Consider the following 26,657-nt stretch of genomic DNA (forward strand, 5'->3'; position numbering starts at 1 on the left):
GCCAAGTCTTGAGCATGTGTGTTATCAGTTTGCTGGGCTCTTTCGGGCCGACCCCTTCCGATTTTAAATTAAATTGGTGCCGTCGTTGGTAGTTATCGATATCGTCATTGAAGCTGCGGGGTTTTTATCATCTCCCCCTTTCACCATCACCAATTCCATCTCAACTCTCTCAAATTCGCTATTCCATGAACGTAATGGGCTCAATTCCAGAAGAGGACAGCCAGCGAGTAAAGCGCACCCGGAAAAGTGCGCCAAAATCGCGACAGGGTTGCGCAAAATGCAAATCCAGAAGGGTCAGTTGCTTTGGTGTTTTACCCCGGACGGTGCGTTTGACTTGAGTAGATCAAATGCGATGAGAACCGCCCGGCTTGCAAAAATTGTACCAGGCTTGGCTATTTATGTCCTGGTTTTCAGCAGCCGTTGCGCTGGTCGGACAAATATGAGCAACATTGGCCGATAGTGGCTTGCCCTAATCAGCCTCCTCCTCAAGGCATGGCAGCGAGCGAGAGTCGTGAACGCAGCAGCATAGAGGCTTTGGCAACTCTCGACGTATCAGGGAACCTATTCGATTGCGTTGGTATTGACAGTCAGCCCACTGCTAGTACGATCCCACCCCTGTGCTCAAATACAGACCTTTGCTGCAGAGCAACCGCGCAGTCAAGCGATGCCCCCGAATGGAACCCTATCATGTCCTTTGAAGGATCAGAGTCTTTGCATCACATATCGAGTTCAGGACTCGCCAAAACACTAACCCATATGCCAACCGCCCTGGTCGAGCACTGGTTCCGCTACATTTGTCCCACACGCTCCACGTTCGACTCCGAGACAAACTACAACCGGCGACTAGCCTGCAATACGTGGTCTACCTCCGAAGCAGTATTCTACACCCTGCAAGCCATGTCCGCCGAGTACAGCATGCCCCATCTCAGCAAGGACCTGAGAGCACAGGCAGTAGCCGCCGTCGACCAGGAAATGAACCGGATACGGAGCGTGCAAACTACGATGGTAACTGTCGACCTTGTGTTTGCCGTCTTTAAACTTGGCACCTCGTTGTCTGGGACACCAGATACCGGAGAGCACTCCTGGTCTGATTTGGCTCATGAGTTGCTCACGGTTTGGGGAATGCAGATGTCAGCAGCAGATGTGCTTCTCCATGCATACTTCTGCCAGGCCTTGACGTACTGGGAGATGGTACTGGCGGCCATCGACGGTGGCTCTATTCCCCGCAGGGTCGATAGAAAGAGGTGGAAGTACGGAACCAGTGCTCGACGAGACATGCAGTTGCTTGATGGCGACTTGGGTACACCAGGCCCTTCGCCTTTGCCCTATGACCCAGGCCTCAATCTTTTGGGAACTCGACCTAATTCTTGGTGTGGCATATCAAACGAGGTGATTGATCTCTTTGGTCAGGTGTTGGCTCTATGCCGCACCAAGGTCCGAGGCAATCTCAGTTCGGCGACCGATGCACTGTACGACACATATCTAGCACACGAGTTCCAGCGAGAATTGTTAGCCATGGACTTTGATACGCTGGTGCTTATGGATGAGGTTAACGGATACTTTATCGAGACACGGGACGACAAGACACCCATCTCGCACCTCCTACAGACTGCAGAAGCATATCGCCAAGCTGCCCTGCTTCAGCTGCACCTGGCGTTTAATCATCTCTCAGTCGACACCACACCTCGAGCCGAGTTTCTACTCAGACTGGTCCTACGTCTTCTCGAGACCCTCGAGCAGATTCCGCTGGACTCGGGATCGCGGACCATTCATCCTATGCTCTACCTTTCCGCAGCCGCTGGTCTGCGACACCTGGAGCCTTCGGCCTCTACTGGAGTTTGTACCTTGCAGGTGGGGATTTCACGGGCAATACGGCTCGTCTCGACGAGGTTCGAGTCACTACCAAGCCATGCGAGTGGTGGTACGCTGCAGTTTGTCAAGTCAGTGTGGAGACAGTACAAGTCCAATCGGAGTTGGGTCTACTGGAAAGATGTTTTAGAGGAGTTTGGATCTGGCCTCATGCTGTAGTAATACATATTGTTACTTTAAGTAGATCTTGGAGAGACAAGTCTCACACTATCTATAAGCAACGGCCACATCCTCAAAACGGACAGTTTAAGGCGATTACTTGGGTCAATAACTACCTCAACTAGGTACGTAGAAAGATGTTCCTAAAGGGTCCGTCTCAGGGCTTCCTACCCCACATGATATGGACCGGAAGGTACAAATGAACAGAACGATCCTGAAGTTCCTTCTTGGCCTGCGCCATAATCACCTCGATCTCCTCGTTGCTCCAACCGAGCACTGCACCGAAAAGCTTGGGCGTGTACGAATCAATGGCCTGCCGCGTCTGCACGGACTGGTACTTGCCAATTTCCTTAAGCTTTGGGTCCTTAGGCCAGGGACCGATCGGAATCTACACCTGCGATTAGTGTCTAGTCTTCGAGACGGAGACAGGGGTCATACCTTGCGGATTTCCTCTTGAACGTCCACGAAACCGACTTTGATCAACTCATCCTTCCACTGATGAGCACAGTCGATGGGCTTTCCAAACTTGCCGCTTCCCTCGAGGATGCCGGCGGCCCAGCGCTGGGCGTTGGTGGCCTTCTCGTGGGTTCCATCGTCAGACAAGAAGCATCCACGCTGAGCCTGGAGCTCAAAGTATCCGCCGGAATTCAAGTTATCAAAGGCCTTCTTGAACAGCTTTTCGTCATCACCGATGCATCCTTCCAGTTCACGGCCATGAATGTAATCGAAAGGCTTCTTATATACCCAGTCGTCCTCAAAGTCATCGACTTCAAAAAAGCAGTTGGGCGGGGTCCTGCCTCGGTTAGTTAAACTCGTCTTGCAGGTGAAAGACATTTCTTACCAGTCGGGCTGAATAGGACTAAGATCTGTTCCAATAACTTCAGCCGACGAATACTCACTGAAAGCATGTTATTAACATTGTCCAAAAAAGGATACACATGATACTCACTCGGCGAAATCTATGGCCCAGATACCAGTACCGGTACCCAAATCGAGGACGCGCTGAGGGCTTTTGCCAATCGGAGCGAGATGAAGCTTTCCGTCGAGAACGAGACTGTAAATGTGATGGACTAGATCCATCCGGTTTTGTTCTTCGTCATCATTTGGCTACACTATGTTATCAGAATGGGCGTCAACATATTATACGGAGTCTTACCACCAGGTAGGTGCCTTCGCGAAACGCGTGGTAGCGGCGTCCGTTCTACACAATGTGAGAGAAGGAATCGGACCTCGAAGTTGTTACACTGACATCATATCTAGTCTTGGTCAGATCAGGGGTCATCGGGGTAGGATTAGGCTCGGCCTCACCTGTAATTGTAGATGCTAGACTTGAGAGACGACAGGTAACTAGAAGCTTCCTCTCTTAAGGGTCGTGTTAGAAAAGAACAGAATGTGACTGGCAGATGAGACTAACGCGCTGTCATACAGAGAGTCGCCCTGAGATGCATGTCAGTGAGCACTGTTACCAGAACCTGTGTGGACAGGAGCAACCAACATCTTCAGGTTGGGTCTCGGCCTGCAGAGCGGCCCCAGGGGGAGTCGGCGAACGCTCGTCCTTTGTCTCCGCCATGTTGGATCGCAAAAAATAACGCGCCGTGGAGTTGACAGGGAAGAGGGAGATTGTCGGGATGCCTCGGTTTTATCAATTGTGTCGCCCCCACCTCGCTAAAGAGTCCATCAGTCGATGTCGTGTTCCACCGCTCATCTGACTAACTGCAGGTGAGCCAATTGGGTCTCGACCCGTGATGGAGTTGATGGCCTAATTCGGGGAAGATCCGTCCCGACGGGAGCTAGGGTAACGCGTCTTCCCGTGGTGGGCGGACGGTTGTGTAGGGTGGGTAAAAACTCCGGAGCCTCTGAGCTTGGCGAACGACGATGTGTTAACATGACCTCTTCCAAAGAGTGGGCGAGCAGTACTAAGGAGGATAGAGATGTTAGAATTGAATACTCAGACCAGAGTTGAGAAGTTTATCAAAGGCATAAAGGCCGGAATGGATAACCATCTCAATAATGTCGGTTTCGTTGATAATTCGGTGATGTGTCTTTTTCAATGCGAAAACACCATAAACATTACTTACCAGAGGCACTGAACGTTGCTTCGGCCAACTGTATAAATGTCATAATTGATGCCCTCGATGGTACGCGGCATCAGGTTTATAGAGAAGACGTAGCTAAGAGATTTGTTTATTAATGGCTTGCTGACAGCAGCTAGGTTGTCAGGGAATAGCCTCACTCTGCTCCCTCGCGCGAGTCTGAAGGCTGGTACCTCTTGTAGCGAAATGGGATCTCAGCCGGATGTGAAGATGAACTCAAATACCCAACTTCTGTCAATTATGGGGGTGTATCGCCTGGTCGGTGCTATTCATTTCTGGTGGGATTAGTCACAATGAAGGGCCCTGTCTCTGTCCTTGTTCAAGTTCTTGGTCTAACAAATCACAATGTTACGTTCTGAGAATGGTCAAGGTAGATGGAAGAACCTCTATCTTCCTGATACATGGCATTGCACAAGCGGCCAAGTTAGCATTGAGCACCTCATGAACGTAGTTAGATCAACAGACCATGTAACATAATCCTATAGAACGTTACCACTGTGAATAATCTTCCTCTTCCTCTTCCGAATCAACATCCTCAGGGCTCACAACCGGCCTTCCGAGTGTTACGTCTTCGGGCGACCTCTCCACCACAGTTCTCAACCGGATATCATTCTTGCGCTCCTCGAAATCCACCAATCGCATCCCCATTTCCCTCTCCTTCTCCCACAGAGTGCATTCCTTTGCCGGGTATCTCTCCCTCCACTCCGCCTCGGCAAAGATGCCAAGCTGTTCATCTGAGGCCCAGATGGTATCAGGGAAAAGAGAGACTGGTAGCCTCGCGCCATTGGCTGCCAACCTCCAGGGACGTCCTCCGGCTATGTCGTAATACGAATCGATTCTATCCACCACGAAACCCCCCTCCTCGGTCCGCACAAGGAGGGAGCGCTTGTACTTGCTGTTTGGCGATGGAACATCCGTAGCAGGGAGTGCGAACGTTGTAAGCCCGTCATCACCACCTCTCACATGGCAACGCACCAGCGTCTGGTAGAATGTTCCAGCTCGAGAAATCTCGAAAGCTGTTCCCAAGACTGTGAGCTCGCCTGGGGCTGTTTCTTGTGATCCTGCCACGTGCTGCAACGCTCGAATCATCTGGCGCCAGGCAGAGTGTTCTTTTCGAGGGGATGTTGGACACGGTGGTCTAGCGCCTGTACCTGACGTTTCGATGAGGAGATGTCTGATGTGTGGAAGCTTGATAGAGTGGAAACCCTCGCCTGGGAATCGTCTTCCAAACATGGCGTCACACATATACTTGAGGTCGATGCGGACATTATGCATGCGAGGCAGCATGCGGCGCAAATCATGGCACAAATGGGAAACGCCTTCTAGGCGGCTTCTGCCGTGATAGGCAAGCCAGAATGAGTCTTCATCTTTTCCTTCTGTATCCAGCTCCAAGTTGACACAGCTTTGGGGGAGGGCTTCGAGAACGTTTGAGATGGTCTTCCTGAGTATGCCCAATTTGAAGTCTCGACGGTTTGTCGTCAGGGAAAAGGACTTGAGTGCCGCTATGTTCGGGATGACTTCCTTGGCCAGCCGACAGACTGTGTTGTCAACCCGCTCTTGCAACTCTGAATTGGGGTTACAACACTCCCTGAGATAGAGGGTTAGAGAGCGTGTGATGGAGCGGACGGCCGAGCTGTTGTGGGAATCCAGAAAGCGTTCCATCTGATTACTGCCTGTGAGTACCAAGTCTTTGTAGAGAACGGGAAGCGCTATATCCCGCCATTCCTGGCTCACCAGCAGACAGGAAAAAATAGTGGACTTCTCATGATCGGATCTATAAGCATCGCGAATTATCTGGACGAGTACTTCCGGCGGTAGAGCGGGGACGGTCCCGGTCATGGTAGGCTTGTCGGTAAGAGTCAAATGACTAGTAAGAGATGTGAATAGTTCCATGGTGAGACTCCGCCATACAAGTTGACGATATGGAGGTGACGGTGATACAGTGTATAACGTTGTCGTGCGTTGATGAATGCCTTCCTTGTTACTAGGGCCGATGGTTGAAAGGTTAAGATGTCAAGGGAGAGTGCAGGACTAGGTAGCGGTCTAACTGTCGACTTGTTTGTCTTGGCGGTGCGGGGTAATGAGACAAGTCAAGACCAATAACAATAGGTGAGAATTCCGAGTGTCAATTGGCTGATGGGAGACATGTTACACAGAGCCTTGTGGGAGTTGTCTACCTACCTCTAGGACAAGGCTGAGGCTACAATCCATGGAAGATACAGGATTAGTCGGAACACTCAAAATGAAAGCATAATACCATTTCAGGTATTTTAGGGAATGGCCTCACAGTATAATAATAGTTGTGTTGAACGCATAAAGCGCAGGCTCGAAAGGCAAGGAAAGAGCATGGATTAGTTTATAGGTAGGCATTTCAGCATCAAGTCAAAGACGTGGTGGCATGCAGGTGATCATGCTAGTCCTGAGCCATGCATTGGGGACTATCCCCTACGCTCGAGTAGTCATGCTAAAACTTGCGTGATATGCCTGGAAAGCTCTTAGAGATGCCCCCTTGCATAAGGAACAAGTCAAGATCCCCATCCAATTAAAGAGTGTACCTGAACAGCGGCGACCGATCACCCATGGCCTCGAGCTCTTCTACCGAGTGCTTGCCATAAACTTCCTCAGCCGACATCTTAGACCTTCTCTTATTGATACTGCGATAAGTCACCTCGAGCGTAACCGCAGACACAATGCCTGCTCCAGCCGCAGCAAGAGACACACCAAATCCAGTTGGGTACTTCGGCGCTTCGCTTTGAATGTAGATGTAGGAACCAGGAATGCCACCCGAGTTACCGATAGCGATCATGTACGCGATGCCCATCGCTGCTTTAGTTCGTCCGGCAAGGTTGTTGACTGTCCAAGCATTGGCGCTGGGGTAATGGGATATAGGCCGACGCAAGCGAGGACAACGCCGAAGTAGCATAAGCCTATGTTTTCCTTGATGTCTGCAGCCTTTGCAAAGAGGATAGAGAATGCGATGAGCACAATTGTTTGGGCTCCAACGATAAAGGGCATCCTCCACTTCAGCCTGTCTGCGAAAACAGCTGACAAGAAGGCGCTGATGGCACCAACACAGTAGGGCGGGATGGTGAGTAGCTGTGCGTTGGCGGAAGTGTATCCCATGTTCTTGATAATCTGAGGCATGGTGAATTTGAGGCCGTAGTTGAGCATCGTGGCAGAGATGTAGATGATGGACTGAAGATAGACCTGCCAGTCACGCAAAACTGATTTCAAGACTGACCACTTGGCCCTCTTACTCATGGTTTCGGCATGCTTGGCACTCTGGTCGCCCATGACGGCAATTCTTCGTAGGGATAGGAATTGTTTCTCATCGGCGTCAAGCCACGCTGAACTCTCGGCGTTGTCAATGAGACAGAAGAAGCAGACGACTTCGGCAATAACGGTGGCGATACCCTCGAGAAGGAAGATCCACCGCCAGCCCTCGAGGTTCCCGACACCATCCATTCGGGCGATACCGAAAGCGAGGAGACCGGATAGGGCACCTGCGAGGGCACTAGCCGAGTAGAAGATGGCAATACGTGTCTGGATCTCATTTGGCATGTACCACTGAGAGATGATGTAGACGGCTCCTGGAAAGAGTCCTGCTTCAGCGAAATCAAGCCTTTGACTGTCAGTAACGGCCAAGTATAGCTGATGATGGGTGCGTACATAAATCGTGAGGCAATCAGCCCACTAAAGTTTTGAACGATACCCATCAGTGTCATGATAATACCCCAAGCAACAATGATGCCTCCGATGTAGACGGAGGGTCGCTTAAACTTTGTCAGGAGGTAGTTGCTAGGAACCTCTTGATACAGCGTTAGAATGATTACCCACATACATCTGCCGGGTGATGACTTACCAAGGACGACATAGGGCATGAAAAGACACTCAGGGCGATGTTGTATTGCGAAGGAGTGATTTTGAGGTCATCTTCTAACCCTTCGATCTTGGTGTTTCCTGTAGTGAAGCGTGAGCAATCTGGTCTTACTAGGAGGAGGCCATGGTAGACTTACCAATGTTGGCACGATCGATGAAGGAGAACAGGTACAGAATGGCAAGGAGAGGTACAAGTCTCACGTCAATCTACTTCTTGTGAGTAGGCGGACATACAAGGATCAGGAAGGTGACCAACTTTTCTTACAACCGCTTTCTTGCGATGGTCGGGAAAGCTGTCCAGCCAAGCCTGGTCTTCGGGACTCAGGTGGCTGTGGCGCGGCATCTTCTGATCTTCGAGCTGCATGATGTCGCCTGGTTTCTCAGACCAATTGTCCGAGATCTCATTCTGGGGTTCTTTGATGGGGGACATGATGTCGAATTAAGTATTGAAGGAGATGTCAGAATTCAAGTTGTTCGAAATGACCTGGAGGTTGATGGAATTCGTCCTAAGCCGCCTGTCGATGCCTTCTTATCTATCGCCAACGACCGCGCTATAGTCTACCTGGGAATCTAATGATAGTGGTATCTCGAAACTCAATATCCGGAGCCACGCCGCTCCAGCCAAGAGATAGGCATTCCCGTGTAGGCCGACTTGACCCTCTGGTTGCCCCAGATTCGCCTCTTATCGCGGGGAAGTCTGGGGAATAGAGGCGGAGGCTGCTCCGAGTGGGAAGCCCCGGATTCCCAGATTAGCCTGGTGCTAGCGCCGGATGGGAGTCCGCATGGCCTGGGCCTTGCAAGCACATCATCCCCTTCACTCGCTAATTGAACCTGACCTTAGTTACAATCCGGTGTCGCGATTCCGTTGTGAAGGCGACCTAAGAGTAAGGTCTACAGGGTTGTGGTTTTGTTGAGGATCAACGATGAAGATGTAGTATCTTGTGTACCCATTAGGTCAAGAACCATGCTCCCATACCATTTCACTTGGTGGCAATCTCGATAAGACAAAAGACTCTTTGCTGGGTAAGTACGTAAAGTTGGGCGGTGTAACTTAGCAGAATGACTCTAGTAGAGAGTATCTTTCCTATCTTTCCGTTTTACCCGCTTTTGCCCTCATCAACCACTTGCGTTACCGCTTGACCTCTTGCAATACAATCTCAGAATTACGCTAAAATGAGTGAGAGAGGTGACACGGCTGATGCCAATCGAACAAACCTCGCCTGCCAGAACTGTCGCCAAAGGAAGAGACGAGTAAGCGTATCAGAACCTATAGCCGTAAGCAGTGCTGATTCTCGGGAATCCCAGTGTGATCGCAGAGCCCCTCATTGCGGACTGTGCACTCGTCGTGGATTAGAATGTATCATGCCTGTCGCGCGACCTACTCGCAGCGAACGAAGGTCTGTATCTACACAAGCTGAAAATGCGGACCACTAAGAGTCCATTTGTAGCTTGCTCGAAGATCTTGAAGAAGAAGTCGCCCTTCTCGAATCCAAGCTCTCTGATTGCAATGGTCAAAACCGAGCCTCCGAAGCGTCGACCCATCAGCAGTCATTTGTATCGAAAGAACATCAGACACAAAGCCCTGACATGATTGATTTGACAATCTTGAAGGAGCCCGAGACTGCGACCTTGTACAGAGGTGAGCTATACGGCCTCCGGGAGATGACGCGCCGCGCCCTGGAGCTTGACAACAGCAGCCCTCGTGGACTCCCGAGAGACAGGAGCAACAGGGGATTGGTTATGTCAGCCACCACACCCGGCATTCGTTCAAGTCGAACGATTGTGGATGAGGCCGAGAGAGAGATAATGGCCACCTACATCAACAACTTCTTCTCTTGCGTGAATGCAACCTTTTCCATTGTCAATGAAGACCAAGTATGGGAAACTATGCGACTATTGTCCACGAATTCCTGGATATACCCAGAGCATCTGACTCAGCTATATCTCATTCTCGCCATCAGCGCAGCAATGATGCCTGGATCTATCTTTTCGCATGTCCATGCGTCTGCAGAGTATTTCTTGATAGCCACCTCGCAAGAGTACTCATATGATGACTCTGGGGACACTATCTTGATACTTCTTCTCCTCACCCTGTACTCTCTTCTAGACCCAAGTACTGGGAATTCTTGGCAACTTATCGACTTAGCCATACAGTCTTGTATTGTGCTTGGGCTTCACCAAGTGCAACTTCATCTACCAGAATATAGGAGTAGTATGTGCAGCGGTGATCATCTGTTCGAAGTAGCATATCTCCTGGACTTGTAGGTGACCTCCCAACAAGGGCGTGAAGTTGTTAATTTCTAGCAGCTCCATCAGTCGCGCGTTGGGTCTACCACCAAGCATACGAGCTTCGGATATCTCATATAAGGTAGCTGCTTATCTACGTTCTCGGTGTGAACATGGCAATATCTGACAGTAGAACAGCCAAGAAATGAGAGCTCGAGCTTCCCGTCTATTTCTGCACTCTACTGTTGGGCACATTGCCTCTCGGCAAACTCGGCAGATGGCCATCTTCAACAGCACGTCACAAACTATGACTCTGTTCTACAGAGTGAGACGGCAGCCGATTACCCCATGCTAGCTTTGCCCATGTTCTTTGCGTATCAACTAGCTGTTCAGTCGTCTCTGAAGCACCTGCGAAGTGTGCCTTCCGAGATCTCACCTCAACCTCTTCAGATACGGGGGTTCCCACGCTCGTGGTCAAAGACTAGAAAACCATGGATCGTCGGATGCAGCGTATTTGAGGCAAATCTCGTCAACATCCTCAGCTGGGCAGCTCTCCCCACAATACCGAAGGCGGCCGCCATCCCGGAGCTCAAGGAGTGGCTCCTCGATGCGTGTCAAGTCGTTGAAGAGATCTCCCTGACGTTCCAGGGGCTCTCAGAGCATGCGTCTCTGTTGCGGGCTATCCATGAATACATGAAGTCACCGGAGCGGACTCCCACCCCCAACATACAATTTCTGGAGCGCACAAATCTCTACGAGCTGTGTGTGCAGGCTCTGGGGGCGCTGGAGATTGCATTCGAGTAACAGTTTGGACTGGGCCAATCGGGGCCAAGAGCGCCCAATGGTTCCATCTCCGTGCCGCTTCTCCCCCTTGGTGGATGGGGCTGAATGGAGGACGTCCGCCTTCTCCACAGAGCGGACCTCGACCCGAAGGAGCCGCTCGGAGATCGACGACCTCGGCGACCTCGACAACCGACAGAGGCCGATATAACATGGATAAACGACAGTCAGTGTTATTATTGGCAGGACAGTCTTGTAATTTGCATCATCTCCATCATTTCTCCCTTCATTGACTCTCGCAACTCTTTCTAGAGGACTCTTCAGAATGGGATCAATCGATCAAGAGCCTCACGTTATCGCCTCTACGGCGTATTCAGTCCCAAAATCTGCGGCCGGTGTCTACAAACATGGCATCCTCGAAAACCCCCTCATTTCCAAAGATCTTCCACTTGAAGTTCGAAATGGAGTTGGATCCATCAACTTCACCGGCTCAGACGACCCTTCACTGCCCGTAAACTGGCGCTTCACCGAGGCTGTTTCCTCTCTCAAAGCATTGGAAGCAGCTCTGGTAGATGTTATCCTTCAACGACGACATGGCCTTCAGCCACATCAGATCACCATCAACACCGATCATGCCAGCCTGTTTCTGTTTTCGACACTCCTCTGGACCATCGATCCTGAAGGGGAAAACATTCAGGCCAGCAACTTACGCCAAGCGAACCCGAAGCTGTTCCAATACTTTCCGAGTTGTGATAAGCATCGCATGAACTCCTCTACGCATCGAAACCTCGCAACGAATATTTACAAGTGTGCTGATGGTCAGTTCTTTCAAGCACATGGCTCTCTTAACCCGACTCCAACCCTTCAAAATGTTGGGCTTCCAGCCGAGCTGGATGTCGGGAGTTATGAACAGGGCGTTAATATCTTCCAAAAAGCCTTTGGCAAGATTGGGGGTGAGAAGCTACAAGCTATAACTGATGAGACACGCCAAGCTGGAACCATTTGCTACACGACAGACGAGTATCTCCAGTCAGAGCATGGCCGAGCAAATGAGCACGTTGGTCTATGGGAGATACATTGTCGACAGAACGCCAACCAGGTTCCGTGCTGGTTTACATCTCCGACTGTTCAAGCCGACCCCTCGCGACCACTGGCTGGCCTCAAGGTGGTCGATCTTACACGAATCATCGCTGGTCCCAGCATCACCCGCAGTCTGGCAGAACTCGGCGCGAGTGTAATGCGTTGCACTGCTCCTCACTTGCCAGATGTTGTCTCCCTCCAAGCTGACCTCAACTGGGGTAAATGGAATTGCAGCCTAGACCTTCGAGTTCAAAAAGACTGCGAACAGCTCCGAAGGCTCATTTCGGAAGCTGATGTTGTTGTTCAGGGCTATCGGCCTGGCGTGCTTGACAAGTATGGATTCGGTCAACAAGACATCATCGACATGTGCAAGGGTAGGAATAAGGGTGTCATCTATGTCCGGGAGAACTGTTACGGGTGGCATGGCCCTTGGAAGGATAGGAGTGGATGGCAGCAAATTGCGGACGCGGTGAGTTGATCTCCTATCGAACCATGCGTCCGAGTTCTAATGTTAAAGCAGAATACTGGACTTAGTCACTCCTTCGGAGAGGCTATGGGTCATGGCGATCCTGTCACGCCGCTCTTTCCTCATAGCGACTACTGCACTGGCATAGCCGGATCCTGCGCCGTCCTCTTGGCAATTCTGCGACGTGCTGAGAGTGGCGGATCGTACTGCATCGATCTCGCCCTCAACTACTACAGCGCATGGCTCATACGGTCCGTGGGCACCTACCCAACCGACGTCTTTGCCAAAATCTGGGCTGAGCACGACAACACAGTCTACCAACACTGGCACAACAACGGTGTTTCCGTCCCTCAAGTTCTCGGTAGACTACGGTCAGGCCCAGCCAGAAAAAGACTGTTCAGGCCAGAGTTTTTTGAGGAACGAGTTTCTCCGAGTGTCTTCGGTGACAAGAAGTTTCGATGTGTCAAGGGTGTGGCGGACTGGCACGGTGTGGTGAAGCTTGGGTACAACGTGGGCACCAGGGGGAATGGGGTGGATGCACCAAAATGGCCGGACGACCTTATGCAAGAGGTTATTGCCTAGAATAAGTACTTTATCATCATAACAAGTGAATCCATGGGTAGTGTTGGATATCATCGTGAACTGGACAAACACAACTGTGACATTCAAGTCCACCTCCACTCAAAATCTTTCGAGGATTGTATTATCTGACTATGACTCTCTTATCCTCAAATGCAACCTCCACATTTCTCATAGTGACAAGTCCAAAATAGGCTATCAGCCACAACAGCAACAGATACAGCTGCAGCCTCCCTGTCCGGGACGCCTTATCCCCTCTACACTGGTCGAAAAGGCAATGCTGATCACACGCCTGGCACGAGCTTGCTCCCAGGCCGTCACTACAGGCCTTGCAATCGCGCTATGGGGCTCTTAGGGTTAGGTTCAATAGGGACTTGGACGGGGACTCGGTGGCCTCGGGAGTAGATTGAGGATCGACTGGAGGGATAATCTCCTGAGTAGCGTCGAGCTCTATAGCTTCGTCTAAATCAGCGCACACCGGGTTCTCATCGTTCTCGTCTTGTGCCACAAAGTCGAGACAAGCCTCTGGGTCATCGTCATAAAGCGTGCGCGCCTCCTCGGTGGATTCGTCACGAATTCAGCGGCGCAACGACATGTTCCAGTTGTTCATGATACTTGCCGTGGCAACATCTCTCGTCCGACAGACCCAGCCGTCGGCCTCCCCGTTCGCCTATTATTCGTCCGCCATCCAATATGCCGATATTCTCTCAGAACCCCCCTGTGACGCTCAGATTCAAAATACAATGCTTTTATTAGTGTTTAGTCATTTGAATGACATTAGCAGTATGGAAAATCCCTGTCCCGTGTGCCTCCTCCCATCAGGCGGTGTGAGCTGATAACGATACAGTCGGAAGCAAGTGGAAACTGGCGCGTCAGGCAATGCGCATCTGCATTCAACTTGGTTACCACAAGAAGCCAGTTCAACCCTTGAATCCTGTCATAGAGCAGATTCAGAGGCGACTGTTCTGGTGTTGTTACGTGCAAGAGAGGTTCTCGGCATGTAATCTAGGGCGGCCCATTGTGATATCCGATTCCGAGATTACGGTCCAGGTGCGTAGACGTATCCTTGTGGCTCCCTTGCCTGACGATGCTCCCTTACTGAACTGCGTTACATGCAGATGCCGGAAGAAACCTGGCTCGACGAAATCAGACATCTACCCACATCCAGATCCGGAGTCCGCAGCGAGGTCTCCGTATTGATTCGACAAGCAGCTTTGAGAAAGATATCAGCCAAGGTCCGATCGACATTATACACCCCGAATCAAACTACCACGAACCAAGATATAGTGACTAAGGAAGCTTTGGCGACCGGTCTCGCTCAAGAGCTGGAAGAATGGCGAAGTTTGCATGAAGAGAAAAGTACCGATGCATCTTCAAGCTGCCTCTTTGACACTGTTGAATACTTGAACATCAACTTATACCGAGAGCGACTGTTCATTTACACGCCTCTTGCTTTTCCTTCCGAGCAAAAAAGCATTCAATTCATTCCTGATACTAAGCATCTCAGGTATTGTCTCGATGCGGCAGTGCATATTGTTCATGAATACCAGACTTGGCTTGACAGAAAGGTTGATCTACCAATCTGGTAAGCCCTTTTCAAATTCATCACAACCATACGGATAAGTGCGAATTAACAATGGAATGCTAGGACACATGTGCAGGACATCCTCCGCTCGGGATTCACTTTACTATATTGCGGGATCTACATCCCTCTCTTTCTATCACAACCTGGTCAAGACGAATCAACCGAGCCGAACTCTGAACCGGCTACCATAATTAAAGGAATGGACGACTGCAACAGGATGTTGCAGAATCTGTCAAGGAAATGGCTAGCCGTAACTCCTCACCTCCTCGCCTTCGGCCGTTTGTCAGACGAGGTAAAACGGCTGAGCGGAGTGCCCAAGCAACAAGTCCCACCCGCTCCCGGGGACGAAATACCGGTGACATATTCGTATGGGCATGCGGACGTTGTGCCATCGAATTGCCAACTTACGTTCTGGAATGTTCCTTTGGATGTCTCGTCTTGGGATGTCACGTTGGATGGTGATATCGACATGCAGGCCGTGTTTGGTAACGACTTTGATGCATTCAACGAGAACAGCTGTGAAGGTACTGACGACTGGGAGTGATGGGTCAGAGTCGAAATATGTCAGTTTACGTAGCAGTGTTTACAATGAGAAATCTTAATACATACTCATCCCGTTACTTTTTACTAGTTAAACGTCCTTATTCCCTCACAGCAATCATAAAAGTCGCGGATATCTCAAAAGAACTTTTCCATCAACAGAAACCTGGTAAACCTCCTTCAACTTTGTAAGATAACTCTCCGCAAAGGCCTCCCTATCTTCCGAGCCAAGGGGGTTGAGAAACGGCCGCAGACCTGTTCCTTTCACCCACTCCACAAGACTCTGATGATCGTCCAAGGGGTGCTGATAAAGAGTATGCCAGATATCAACAGATGAACAGAGTGGGCTTAATTCATCGTAGAACTGTTGCGGTGTGGCAAACTGGTCAAGGGCTGGACTGAGAGGTCCCAAAATGCTGGCCCAGGGGTCCTCGTTCGCGAAAGCGCGCATTGCGATGTGAGATGGCTCGAGATAATTGTCTAGAACCTGGATCGCCAACACTCCTCCTGGGCGAAGCCACTGTATCATTCTCTTCATCATTGGAACTCGTTCGTCGGCCTTGAGCCACTGGAAGACAGCATTGGAAAATACCAAGTCCAGCAGCTTCTCTGGTGTATACGTCTTCAGATCGGCGACCGAGAACTGGATCTGGGATGCAGACCAGTCCTGGGCCTTGGCCTGGGTTTGCGTTGTCATGGAGCGTGTCGTGGAGTGAAAGTTGAACCGGTTGATCGTATTCGTTCGAGTACTGGCAAGTCGAGATGCACCCACCATCGCAGAACGAAGCCCCAGGGCCGCCATAGTAACCTCGTAGGTCTTGATCTGAGAGATTACGTAGTTGATGTGACTGACACATACTTCAATGTTCAATCCAGCACCCCTTGATATGGAATTCAAAGTCAATGCAATCTCTCAAGTTGGCGGAGTGGGGCCGGAGCATGATTTCGGAGGTGGGGCCGTCACCGCGGCTATAACGGGTGCATCGGCATCTCTGTCTTCCGGAGGCCGGGGGTCAGCTTACTCCTATCAGATCGGTGGTATTTGTCAACCCGAGGAGATGTCTCTTTTCTCCTCGTCTCATATAATCAGCAGGTGCTGCCACGGGATAAGCGTGGCGTCGGCATGTTGATTAATCACGGCCAAACAGCGTGCACCGGAAGCATGCTTATGTCCAAAGTTATACCCAAAGTTCAGGATGAGGTGAGATTGAAGGGATGTATAAGTAGCCCGAAGAATGAGATTCAAAGTCCATGGAAATCGTGATCACCTTGATTTTATCTCAAGCTGTTCTGCCACGGACCCATATCTTTTACGATGGCTCTTAGCACTCTTGCTCAGAATTTGATCGATACCCTCCAGGATATCTTCGGTAAATTCTCCGGAGTACGCTCGTGTAAGTCTTTCCCTTACCATTTCTTTTCCGTATCTAATGATTCCTCCTCCAGCGCATGCCAAAGGAGTGTTTGTCACCGGATCTTTCACTCCAACCGAAGCGGCCAAAGAGCTCTCCACGGCGCCGCATTTTCGCCATCCAACTCTCGTCATCGCCCGGCTCTCCCTGTTCACCGGCATCCCTGACCTGCCAAGTATCGATGAGAGAGCAAACCCACACGGTCTTGCCGTCCGCTTCGTCCTCGACCCGGCCTCTCGACTTGGCACCGACATCATATGCCATGCCTCTAAACTCTTCCCTGGTTCAGATGGGGAGGAGGTACTGGCCTTTTTCCGCAGTCTCAGGGATGGCACCGTGACTGAGTATGCGAACTCGCACCCTGCTGCAGCTGCCTTTGCTCAAGAGCACCGACCAATACCAAAGGGCTTTGCCCACAACACATTCCACTCAATCAATGCCTTCGAGATGATCAATTCAGAGGGAAAGACGGCTTTCATCCGCTATCGCTGGGTGCCATTGGCAGGTGAGCAGAGCCTTACACAGGATGAGCTCAAGACCAAGTCACCCAACTTTCTGTTCGAGGAGTTGCCACAGATCTTGTCTGAAGGTCCAATTGGTTTCACGTTGGTTGCTCAGGTTGCTGAGCTTGGTGATGTTACCGACGATTGCACCAAGATCTGGCCTGACGATCGTCCTTTGATCGAGCTGGGAACTCTGAAGATTGCCAGGGTGATGGAGGCGAAGGAAGCTGAGACTTGTGAAAAGACAGTTGCCTTCAGTCCTATCCCGGGCGTGGAGGGTATTGAGGCGTCGGCGGATCCAATTCTCGCCGCTCGTTCAGCTGTTTATTCGAGAAGCTCAAAGTCTCGCCATGAGTCAGAGCGTTAGGCAGGCTTTTTGGAAGAATATCTAGTCGTAGTGGGACGAGGATCTTGGGAACAAGGATGGTATAGGACTTGAAATGTCATTGTATGCTAAAGTCTAAGTAATACTGTCTACCTTGTCATAAAGCTTGAAACCGTCTCGCTCGACATTGATACCTGCTGGGTCCTCAAAATCCCCCCAATACGATTCAGTTCTACTTCGCTCCCTGTCAAATGTTCACCAGACGCCATTGCTGTAACACTACTCTGATGAGCCCTGTGTCCAGTCTCCCAAAACGCTTCAACGTCCCTTGTCCGGGTAGATGGTTTGCTTGGCTGGCTTATCGACGAGATATCGTATCCCGAAGGGAGATCGCTGCCCGGATCCGTGGAAACCATGCCGGATAACTTTCGCAGCAGAGGCCGAAGGGCGGAAAGTGCGACGACAATGACCGAGATGCAAATTTCGGCCGTGGCCCAGATGTCTAGTACCGTTAGTCAGATGATAAGCTGGTGTTTGGCTACGAAGACTTACAGATAGAGATGTTGTTGCTCACATGGAGCATGGTGACAAACCTTCCAACACTAACGCCAATGGTAATTGTTCCTAGAGCAAAGATGACACCGAGGGCAACTTTTTCACGACGAGATCGTAGGCTAAGATCAAAGATCAACGGGAATGGGAATGCGACGTCTAAAAGCAAGGCATAAAAGCATTAGCTAACCTGGTTTGTACAAGGACCCTGGGTTCAGAGGGGTGGAACTGACTTAGCACTTCTGTGATGAAGTTGAGAGACCAGTTCAGGCGCATGAGGTCCATGGCTGAGAAAACCGTGCAGCTTTCATCACTAGTTCTCCTCCTATGCATCGTTTGTTAATTCAACTCTTTTCGGGATGAGGGGTGGGTCAGGGCTGTGTTGCTACTCACCAGTTGACGGATGGATCTGGCCCACACCAGAACGTGTCTCCGAAGAAAGTAACAAGAGCGAATGACCCGGTGATGAATGTCAAGATGTAAAGCGCTATTCTCATCTGGGGGTGCGTCGGAGGGATGAGGTTGTAGTAGAAGGCGATGATGCTGAACTTGGGAAAGTATATGCCAGTGTCGAAGAAGTAGTTGGTCGCAAATCTGATCTGCGGGATCAGTCAGCTCGGCTATGAGATGAGTTCCTCCCGTCCGAACACACCTTGTCGAGGGACACGCTTGTTATCGTAAAGTCATCCATGGCATTCATGCTGTATGTCAAGGTGTCACATATCAACAAGCCTTGACAGGACATCAGACCCGCAATCAGCCAGTAGTCGGCCGAATACAGTCTGAGCCCTCGCATATGGAGCCGGACATAGAGGCGACAGGCAACAAACACGTAGGCAAGGGCCATAAAGGTCCACTCGATGCCCTGTGGGGTCACAGTTAGTTAGATCTGTGCTCACGATCATCTCATCGAGGCGACTCGAGGGGTTAATAGCATGTGAGGTACTCACTATTACCGTGTGACTTGACACCATCTCGTCCTGCTAGCTATCGCTTAGCTGATGGATCACTCAATGGTGATTATCGAAGAACATTCATCTCAAAAGTCGTTGCTGGGGAGAAAGACGAGGAGATATTTTCCCGGGGGGGCGACGTGACAGGAGAGATGGTCAGTGAAATTCCAATCCAGATCTGTCTGGTCCGGATGAGGCGCAAGCCACCCCCTTCTCGTCGAAACTCTATTGTCGGCCATCTCCAGATTGGCGGCAGTGTGGCGCCAACTATTGACCATAGATCGCCCTAAGGGGGGCTAGGATTTGGAGATCACATCTGAATCAAGGGCGACTGAGCTGATTAACGAAACCGGTCCCTGTTATGGGAGCTGAATCAAAGCAAGCTGAGAAGCATCACAGCAGGTATCACAAAGTTATAGACAAGCGACTTCCATCATGCCAATCCCCAAGAAAATAGTGCTTCAGTTAGTGGCAATAATCCCTTGATCCATCAACATTCCGTAGCTAATCTCTGCATCAGCCCAGCCTCCAAAGATGGGCCAAACCTTAATAGTCCGGTCTGTTTCTTCCGCAACGCCACAATCCAATATCGCCCGCACTAATCAAATGATTTCCCACCATGAGACATCGATATCATCATGTCAAAAACGCGAATCGCCTGCCCCTTACGTTCCCGGAATGACGGGGCGGCATCTAGAGCGCAAACGGCCATTGGAATGTGCCGCAGCCAGGTCCCAGTATCTTGGACTCGGTACGAACCGAAAACTCTTTCGACGCACCTATTGATTCCCAGCCACCAGGGCCGCCGGCGACCCATCCATCAAGGATGTCAGCTCAGATTCTTTCCGCAACTGGCATGAGCATCTCCTAACCGTTCACGTAGCTAGAAGCCGTCACGGGCAGAATCATCGACATTGATCTGGGAGATGAAAAGACTGTCATCCAGGCTGCTGCCGCCTATGGCACCGGACCCCTTGACCTGCTGGTCAACATTGCAGGCAGGCCCTCTCCCGCGCCACCTTTCCAGTCCTCATACAACGAAGCTGACATGCCGTAGGGCTGGGCCCAGAACCCGACAACTGGTACGAGCACTCCCCCGAGATCCTGTTGGAAAAGTTCCGGATCAACACTATGGTGAGTGCCCTCTGGTAGCTCACTTCGCGACATGGGCAAGTTGACCTAGCTCCAGGGAGCGTTCATGACGTCCAAACACTTTCACCCAAACCTGAAGAAGGCTGGAGGGACAATCATCAATATCGCGTCCAACGCAGGGTCCCTCGGCAGTAAGCACTCCCACCGCGCCTTATGCTCTTGCAAACAACCTAACGGTTTATACCCCTTCCGATGAACAAGGGCGAAGGCCTTGCCTATCGCATGTCCAAGGCCGCCTTGAACATGATGACTGTCAGCAAAACGGTGACAACATCACCGTGCTAGCCTTCAACCCCGAGTACATAGCCACTCGGATGACCAACGGGCGATTCCGCGACAACATGGACGAGTGCATCGAGAGGATGGCTGAGATGTTCGGGTCAGTTGGCATGGAACAGACGGGCCAGTTCTTGGACTGGCGTGGTGGAACCCTGCCATGGTGATTGCCAGTGGAGATTTGCGCTTGGTGGAGGGATACAGAGTACAGCTCCTATTGTCAAACAAAAACTATAAAGCCAACGCAAGCCCATAGAGCTATAATGGTATCTATCCTTCTAGGTTATTTCCGTCGCAATATGAAACAACTCCCAAGCTCTCGTAAAGCTGACATTTGTGTTATCTGTTGCAAAGCTCATCAACCTATGTGGTCGGCAGGCGTCTACGACTCTGATACCGCAATATAACCCGTCAGGCGAGCCACCTCTAGCATGAATTAAAGCGAGATGTCGAAACGATGAGATAGATTTAAAGACCCAAAGTTGATTTCTGATGGCTTCTTAATACTCCTACATGTACCCTACACCAGGAGTCCATATTTACGATAACATATAGAAGATTAAAAAATGGGAAGAAATAAGGCCATAATTCAAGGGAAGCTATGCATTAGTACACAATCCCTTGCACCGTTCAGTTTCATTCAAGGTGATTTCGTCAATCTTTGACCCATTCGCTACTTCTAGTTCTGCTTGGACAAGCCTTCGAATACCAGCTTCTCGCGTGAAACGCGTCCTTCTCGATTCGCCTTCATCGCTTCTTCGACAGTAGAAGGACTCAGCTGTCCAAGAATGCGGATCGGAATCGGCTTCAAGGAGCCGTTCCCAAGCAAGGTTTCCAACTGGCCATGCAGTTCGGAACTGAGTTTGTGGTCTGCCATTTTGACCTACGAACATGTTAGGCCTAAAAGGCACGCAGGGATTGGGGCTCTTACAGGCCAATGGGCTTTTCCACGATAGTTATGTTCTGTTGGGAATGCCGTGAAGACAAAAACATCTGTGACTTTGACTGTGGAGGGAACATTTTCTGTGTTCACCTTGCCGGGTCGGACCGTGCACAGCACACCTCCAGGCTTTCCGATGGCTCGGGCAGCAGTTGCAGACGAGGTGGTGTTTCCGATGGTGTCGAAGATGTGTTGGAGATCCGGCACCACGGCCTTAATCTTTGAGTCAACTTCGGGATCGTTGTAGTCGAAAACGTGGGTGGCTCCAGCATCCTTGGCCAGTTCAAAATTCTGGGGGCTGCATGTTGTGACAACTTCAATACCATGAAGTTTGGCAATCTGGATAGCGAAGATACCCACGGCAGCTTTCACGATCATTAGCGAGTCCCTTCAAGGCATCAGTGTTCCCGGGACTTACAACTTCCACCCCAAACTAGCAGAGGTGTCTTCTTGGCCGAGCTGTCCCGACTGAGTGCAAGGCAATCCTCGGAGAACAGAGCAAGCCATGCCGTGTTGGCGGCTAAGGGGACTGAAGATGCTTGAGGAGCGCTGATGTTGCCTGGGATCTTGAAGGAAAGACGCTCGTCCGCGATGGTGTAAGCTCTGTAACTCGACAATCAGCGAGGTGAGAAGATGTGGCTGAGCTGAGGGCTCACGAATAGGCGCCCAGTCCCTTGATCTCGCCTAATATGAGTGAATCCGTTAGCCTAGGTGATTCGAGAGCTCAGATATGGCAATATACCGCCCCAAACGAAGCCTGCAATCTGATCGCCAGTCTGGACCTTGGTGACGCTCGGGTGAGTTTCGACTACGGTGCCGGCGAAATCGCAGCCTAGAACTGCTCCATCTCCAAAAGCATTGACATCGAGCGCAAGTCCTTGACAGTCAGTTTTAAGCAAGGATCATGACTGTGGGAGGGCATACGATCGGTGGGGTTGAATGCGGCATATTCGACCTTGACGTAGACTTGATGTTCTTTCAAAGGCGGCAATTCTGCTTCGCCGAGAACGATGGACTTTCCCTGCTGGATAATGGCGGTGGACTTCATGGTGAATGCTGACGTTCCCAGATGCGAGAGTTGAAAGAGGAGAAACTGGGGATGGAGTTGGATTTATAATAGCAATGCAGAGCCCCACGTGATGTCAATACTTCCAGAGATCCCCCATGATCTTCTCATCCACGCACGTACGCCTATAAACACACTTGAACTATGGTCTCTGTTAGAAATTTCGGTCGCATCTTGTAGGGAATTGAGTACTCACGGGAATCATTTGCACTTTGTCGAGGTCCCAAACACCGCTCCGGGCATAGATATCGGTCTTGAGGACCTCCATGACGTCGGCTTCAGTTTTCGCACGAGCAATAATGGCGCTTCCACCAACTTGATCTCCTTTCAGTGTACCTCCTCCCATCTGATACAGCCCAGAGTCGATATGTTTGACCATCTCTTTGATGTGTGTTCTGCAATTCGATTACCTATCGGAGGGCTGTCGAGAGTGGCGAGTGAACTTACTCTCGTACCCTCATCCTTGTTTCCAATGAGCCCTCGATATCGGGAATAAGCACAATCCATTCGTTGAGGGGCTCCGGTTCCATCTTGGTTCCCATGTTGATTCTGTGTTCTGACAAATCGAATCTCTCCGGATTGCCATGCTCGTTGCGCCCTGCGTTTCATTGCTTTATCGTGCCCCTCACTCTTTCAACGCGCCTTGAAAAACGCCTGAATTTGCGCCTTTCACTGCGCCTTATCAAGGTCAAAAATTACGCCGGTTCATGCGCCTTGAAATGCGCCCAACTTTTGCCCCACTCCACTTGCATCTTTCCTCGTTGTCCAGTGAGTCTAAGCAGAATCGGAACCCGCAATGGATTCGGCTCAAGTTGCCTAGGCCCTCGGTTTTATACGGCCATGTTTCGGCTTCGGGGACGCTGAAGGGTGCCAAGCACGGGATCTGGGCCTCTCTGCCGCTGACGACGCGTAAGTCAGATAACACTTTCGCAAGGCCTCACCGATGCTTTGTCATTGGAACCACAATGATTTGGGATAACTGATATTATCTATTGTTATGAATCTACATGAATCTAATAGTTGAGTCGGAGCTCAAGATCCTGTGCCACCTGCTCAATCAGCGATTCCTCAACCACACCCCGCTCCCAGGTAATGCTGATAGTAAAAGAGCCACCACGTATGCTCGCACAGTTGAAGCCAATAGCCGGGCCAGACACCATTCCGCATTGCGTGAAAACCAGCTTGTCCAACTTGAAGTGGTCGCTAGGTTGAGTTGGGACGCTGCTTGCTGAGCCTAGGTTCGATAGTTCGTATGTGTAGAGTCGTTGTGTGCCTGCTTGACTTTGGCAGAGTGATAGCAGATCTTTGGCGCCGTTCAGATGTGTGAACATGCTTCCGTGAGGAAATTGCTTGACCTTGGTTGCAATGTCGCTGCTGAAAAACTGTGCCAGCTGGATAATGTGTTGCTCCTCTGTTGTCGATCCGTGTTTGTTGTTCTTGACCTTGCCGAGGTCCTCTCCAGGCACATACGTTGATAAGAAAGAGATGTGATTCACAATTTCTCTCTCTGACGCACCTGTTAGCTTTCGCACCGAAAAAGGTGTGACGGCTCGAATACCCGGGACAGCTTTGACACCGCGGCAGAGAGAAGTGCAGATCAACGCGTGCAGAAGACCAGTGAGGGTAATGTTTGAAAGCTTGCACCTCTTGAGTACACTTGAAAGCTTCTCTGCCGGGATCGAAAGAACCCGGACCATTGACTTGAATTCAACTAATGGCGCCGGCGATATCGAGTTCCCTGCCCAAATTGGCCCCTGACAAGTGTTGGGGCTGCTGCAGATGGTACAGGCACATGAGAGGCAGTCCACTCGCTCTTCAACCGCTGGTGGAGCATCCTTTGATGCAAAGACCATGGGCCAGGTAGGCGGATAGGATAGTCCCGACATGTTCTGAAAGAGTTCCATGAAGGCCGCGTGAAAGGCTATCCCGCTTAAACCATCGGCGATGGCGTGGTGCGCGAAAAAGGCAATGTCGAGCCTTGTAAGTCTTGCATTCTCCGCGTCCTGACCTCGGGGACTGTGAATGTGTTCGACGACAACAACCTTCCAAGCCGGTTTGTTGCTCAACCAGAGTTTGGCGTGTCTTTCGCCGAGTATCCTAGATAGCACGACATCCGGCGTGGTTTGATTCACTCCGGAGTCTATTGAGACATGTCGACTATCAATGATCTCAAGGACGTCCCTTCTGTCGACGTAATCCAATTGTCTGAACAGAGGGATCCCAGCATTTGTCTCATCAGAAACGCCATAACATAAGCCAGGGTATCGTCGAATAGCTGCTTGAATGCACCGTTCTAAGGCAAAGTGAAGACGACTTTTTGCGGGAGAAGATGGTTTCAGGTCATCTGGTCCCGAGATCGAGTAGGATGCTACGACGCAGGCTGAGCGATATTGGCCTAGAGTGTGTCGTGCAGAGTAGTAACCCCCCAAAACGCCTAAAGAGGCATGTTAGTAAGGCTTACAGAAGTCTTTCAGTTACTGAGACTAACCTAGGGAGACTGATTCATTTGTGGGTGCCATCATCTTTGGCTGACCTGCCTCTTTCGTGGTGGACTGGATGATGGTCAAGTGTGGTCAGCAGAGGGGACGTGGATGCTTATTTATATTCCCACCAGTCTCACCTCGTCGCTATCACCAGAACCTTACTCGATCAAGTTCGCTAATAAGTTCGCTACTACGTTAATGCATGTTGCAGCCGAGTCCTCTACGTAGCGGTTTCACGTTGCTCGCATTTTAGTCCAACCTGGCTCTACCGCGCCCGAGTTCTCTTCTTTATAAAAGCATTTCTGAGCTCCCCATGTCATCCTCTCGCGAGACGATGGAGAGAGTATGGACTGCAATTGCAAATTTAGTTCTTATGTCACCTTTTTTTCTAGGTACGGTCACTAGATCTGTATGACAATAAACTCCTGCATAATTCACATGCCCATTGTCAAACAACCACGCCCCATTCGTGCTCTTCAACCCCAAACATGATATCCTTCAACCAGCCCTTGATTCGCGGTCCAAATTTGACAGTGCCATCCTGCTTCTGTGCCAAGTCGACATTCCGATCACCCACGCGGATAGTCGACACATCCTTGATAAAGAACTAAAATCACGAGTTAGAAAATGTTTGCCGGAATGAACATCGTGTTACTCACAGCTGTGCCGGATACGAACGCCTCCACAAGACGGCCGTCTTTCCAGGCCTTTTCAAGGTCCGAGATGGTGAACTTTGTCTCACTCACCTCCAATTCGCCCGCCAGTCTAGATTCAACCAGTTCCAGGACAGATCGTCTAGTAACGCCGTCAAGAATAAGTTTGTCATCCAAAGGCGCAGTGAGAAGCTGCAGCTTCGAGGTGCGTTCGTCCTTGACAACCGCAAAGAAGTTGCTGGCGCCTGCTTCTGTAACTTGACCATCATCTCCGAACAGCCATAGGATCTGGTCGTAGCCGGATTCTTGTGCCTCGCAGTGCGACGCAAAACTCGGGCCATAGTTGGCACCGACTTTGGCGTAGCCAAAGCCACCAGGCCAGGCTCTGATGGTGTCATTTCTAGACGTAAGCAGACGAAGGTCGGATCTGGGGGCAACACCAGGTGGAGTTTCGGTAGAAAAGTCGGGCCAGCAGACCATGACAACGAATAGGACTGCTTCTCTGGGGATCTGAACGCCCAACTGACGCCCGGTTCCTATCAATGCCGGTCGGACGTAGCGGAAGCTTCCAGGTTCCGCAAGCCACCCTGCCAAGTGTCAGTAATCGTGTTCTTGACGTATCCTTTGCAAAAGACAATACATACTCTTTGCATCCGTACGAACAAGTGCCTTGATCAATTCCACAAGCTCTGCGTCATCAAACTGAGGCAAGGACACTCTTTTTGCGCTCATAACCAATCGCTTCGCATTTCTATCTGGTCGAAAAAGTCTGACGCGGTTATCAAAACCTCGATAGGCCTTCATGCCTTCAAAACACTGAGTCGCATAGTGAATGCAAGAAGCGAGGGGAGAGATGCTGAAGTCGGCAAAGGGTTTGATCTCTGGCACGTCCCAGCCTTTCTCGGCAGTCCAGCGGCACGTTACCATGTGGTCGGTGTGGACATTCTGTGCCCACAGCTCGGGAGATCCAGGTTCAGGAACTGGGTGAAGGACTGTCGATTGTGTGAACTTCAGTTTGGATGCATCGAGCCGTTGCTTCGGGGTCGATGCACCGTTGAGTTGGGGCGAATCAAGAGACATGATGGC

At 50.7% G+C, this 26,657-nt stretch overlaps 13 protein-coding genes across 13 annotated transcripts; 6 read left to right on the forward strand and 7 right to left on the reverse strand.

The window, feature by feature from the left end:
* Positions 1-277: 277 nt before the first annotated feature.
* On the forward strand, positions 278-2,028 carry MRS44_011530 (uncharacterized protein; the record flags this gene model as incomplete). The annotated part of the gene is made up of 2 exons (XM_046283964.2): positions 278-293; positions 461-2,028. 2 exons carry the CDS (start codon positions 278-280, stop codon positions 2,026-2,028), a joined length of 1,584 nt encoding a protein of 527 aa, XP_046134754.2.
* Positions 2,029-2,185: 157 nt separating this feature from the next.
* Positions 2,186-3,598, reverse strand: MRS44_011531 (uncharacterized protein; the record flags this gene model as incomplete). Its single annotated transcript, XM_065619764.1, has 8 exons — positions 2,186-2,416; positions 2,467-2,821; positions 2,870-2,926; positions 2,978-3,135; positions 3,185-3,229; positions 3,278-3,356; positions 3,443-3,465; positions 3,524-3,598. 8 exons carry the CDS (start codon positions 3,596-3,598, stop codon positions 2,186-2,188), a joined length of 1,023 nt encoding a protein of 340 aa, XP_065475836.1.
* A 1,012-nt stretch (positions 3,599-4,610) lies between these two features.
* On the reverse strand, positions 4,611-6,014 carry MRS44_011532 (uncharacterized protein; the record flags this gene model as incomplete). The annotated part of the gene is made up of 1 exon (XM_046275700.2): positions 4,611-6,014. The coding sequence occupies one exon, from the start codon at positions 6,012-6,014 to the stop codon at positions 4,611-4,613; it is 1,404 nt and encodes a 467-aa protein (XP_046134752.2).
* Positions 6,015-6,663: 649 nt separating this feature from the next.
* Positions 6,664-8,430, reverse strand: MRS44_011533 (uncharacterized protein; the record flags this gene model as incomplete). The annotated part of the gene is made up of 6 exons (XM_065619765.1): positions 6,664-6,991; positions 7,171-7,743; positions 7,791-7,927; positions 7,984-8,081; positions 8,138-8,207; positions 8,266-8,430. 6 exons carry the CDS (start codon positions 8,428-8,430, stop codon positions 6,664-6,666), a joined length of 1,371 nt encoding a protein of 456 aa, XP_065475837.1.
* A 932-nt stretch (positions 8,431-9,362) lies between these two features.
* On the forward strand, positions 9,363-11,030 carry MRS44_011534 (uncharacterized protein; the record flags this gene model as incomplete). The annotated part of the gene is made up of 3 exons (XM_065619766.1): positions 9,363-9,397; positions 9,449-9,875; positions 10,551-11,030. 3 exons carry the CDS (start codon positions 9,363-9,365, stop codon positions 11,028-11,030), a joined length of 942 nt encoding a protein of 313 aa, XP_065475838.1.
* A 301-nt stretch (positions 11,031-11,331) lies between these two features.
* On the forward strand, positions 11,332-13,134 carry MRS44_011535 (uncharacterized protein; the record flags this gene model as incomplete). The annotated part of the gene is made up of 2 exons (XM_046272632.2): positions 11,332-12,555; positions 12,607-13,134. The coding sequence occupies 2 exons, from the start codon at positions 11,332-11,334 to the stop codon at positions 13,132-13,134; spliced, it is 1,752 nt and encodes a 583-aa protein (XP_046134749.2).
* Positions 13,135-14,010: 876 nt separating this feature from the next.
* Positions 14,011-15,260, forward strand: MRS44_011536 (uncharacterized protein; the record flags this gene model as incomplete). Its single annotated transcript, XM_046283336.2, has 3 exons — positions 14,011-14,181; positions 14,250-14,716; positions 14,780-15,260. 3 exons carry the CDS (start codon positions 14,011-14,013, stop codon positions 15,258-15,260), a joined length of 1,119 nt encoding a protein of 372 aa, XP_046134748.2.
* A 114-nt stretch (positions 15,261-15,374) lies between these two features.
* Positions 15,375-16,058, reverse strand: MRS44_011537 (uncharacterized protein; the record flags this gene model as incomplete). The annotated part of the gene is made up of 1 exon (XM_046270772.2): positions 15,375-16,058. The coding sequence occupies one exon, from the start codon at positions 16,056-16,058 to the stop codon at positions 15,375-15,377; it is 684 nt and encodes a 227-aa protein (XP_046134747.2).
* A 513-nt stretch (positions 16,059-16,571) lies between these two features.
* Positions 16,572-17,538, forward strand: MRS44_011538 (uncharacterized protein; the record flags this gene model as incomplete). The annotated part of the gene is made up of 2 exons (XM_046278392.1): positions 16,572-16,650; positions 16,703-17,538. The coding sequence occupies 2 exons, from the start codon at positions 16,572-16,574 to the stop codon at positions 17,536-17,538; spliced, it is 915 nt and encodes a 304-aa protein (XP_046134746.1).
* A 93-nt stretch (positions 17,539-17,631) lies between these two features.
* MRS44_011539 (uncharacterized protein) lies at positions 17,632-18,739 on the reverse strand (the record flags this gene model as incomplete). The annotated part of the gene is made up of 6 exons (XM_065619767.1): positions 17,632-17,740; positions 17,812-17,998; positions 18,049-18,207; positions 18,282-18,373; positions 18,442-18,647; positions 18,701-18,739. The coding sequence occupies 6 exons, from the start codon at positions 18,737-18,739 to the stop codon at positions 17,632-17,634; spliced, it is 792 nt and encodes a 263-aa protein (XP_065475839.1).
* A 940-nt stretch (positions 18,740-19,679) lies between these two features.
* MRS44_011540 (uncharacterized protein) lies at positions 19,680-20,058 on the forward strand (the record flags this gene model as incomplete). The annotated part of the gene is made up of 3 exons (XM_065619768.1): positions 19,680-19,752; positions 19,795-19,829; positions 19,885-20,058. 3 exons carry the CDS (start codon positions 19,680-19,682, stop codon positions 20,056-20,058), a joined length of 282 nt encoding a protein of 93 aa, XP_065475840.1.
* A 1,050-nt stretch (positions 20,059-21,108) lies between these two features.
* Positions 21,109-22,977, reverse strand: MRS44_011541 (uncharacterized protein; the record flags this gene model as incomplete). Its single annotated transcript, XM_065619769.1, has 8 exons — positions 21,109-21,312; positions 21,361-21,734; positions 21,788-21,972; positions 22,026-22,053; positions 22,112-22,246; positions 22,294-22,462; positions 22,632-22,830; positions 22,883-22,977. 8 exons carry the CDS (start codon positions 22,975-22,977, stop codon positions 21,109-21,111), a joined length of 1,389 nt encoding a protein of 462 aa, XP_065475841.1.
* A 471-nt stretch (positions 22,978-23,448) lies between these two features.
* Positions 23,449-26,651, reverse strand: MRS44_011542 (uncharacterized protein; the record flags this gene model as incomplete). Its single annotated transcript, XM_065619770.1, has 5 exons — positions 23,449-24,869; positions 24,924-24,987; positions 25,400-25,525; positions 25,578-26,158; positions 26,216-26,651. 5 exons carry the CDS (start codon positions 26,649-26,651, stop codon positions 23,449-23,451), a joined length of 2,628 nt encoding a protein of 875 aa, XP_065475842.1.
* Between the last annotated feature and the right edge of the window lie 6 nt (positions 26,652-26,657).

Source organism: Fusarium solani (genome assembly GCF_023522795.1).
Source record: "Fusarium solani strain SB1 chromosome Unknown bctg00000007, whole genome shotgun sequence".
NCBI lineage: Eukaryota > Fungi > Ascomycota > Sordariomycetes > Hypocreales > Nectriaceae > Fusarium > Fusarium solani.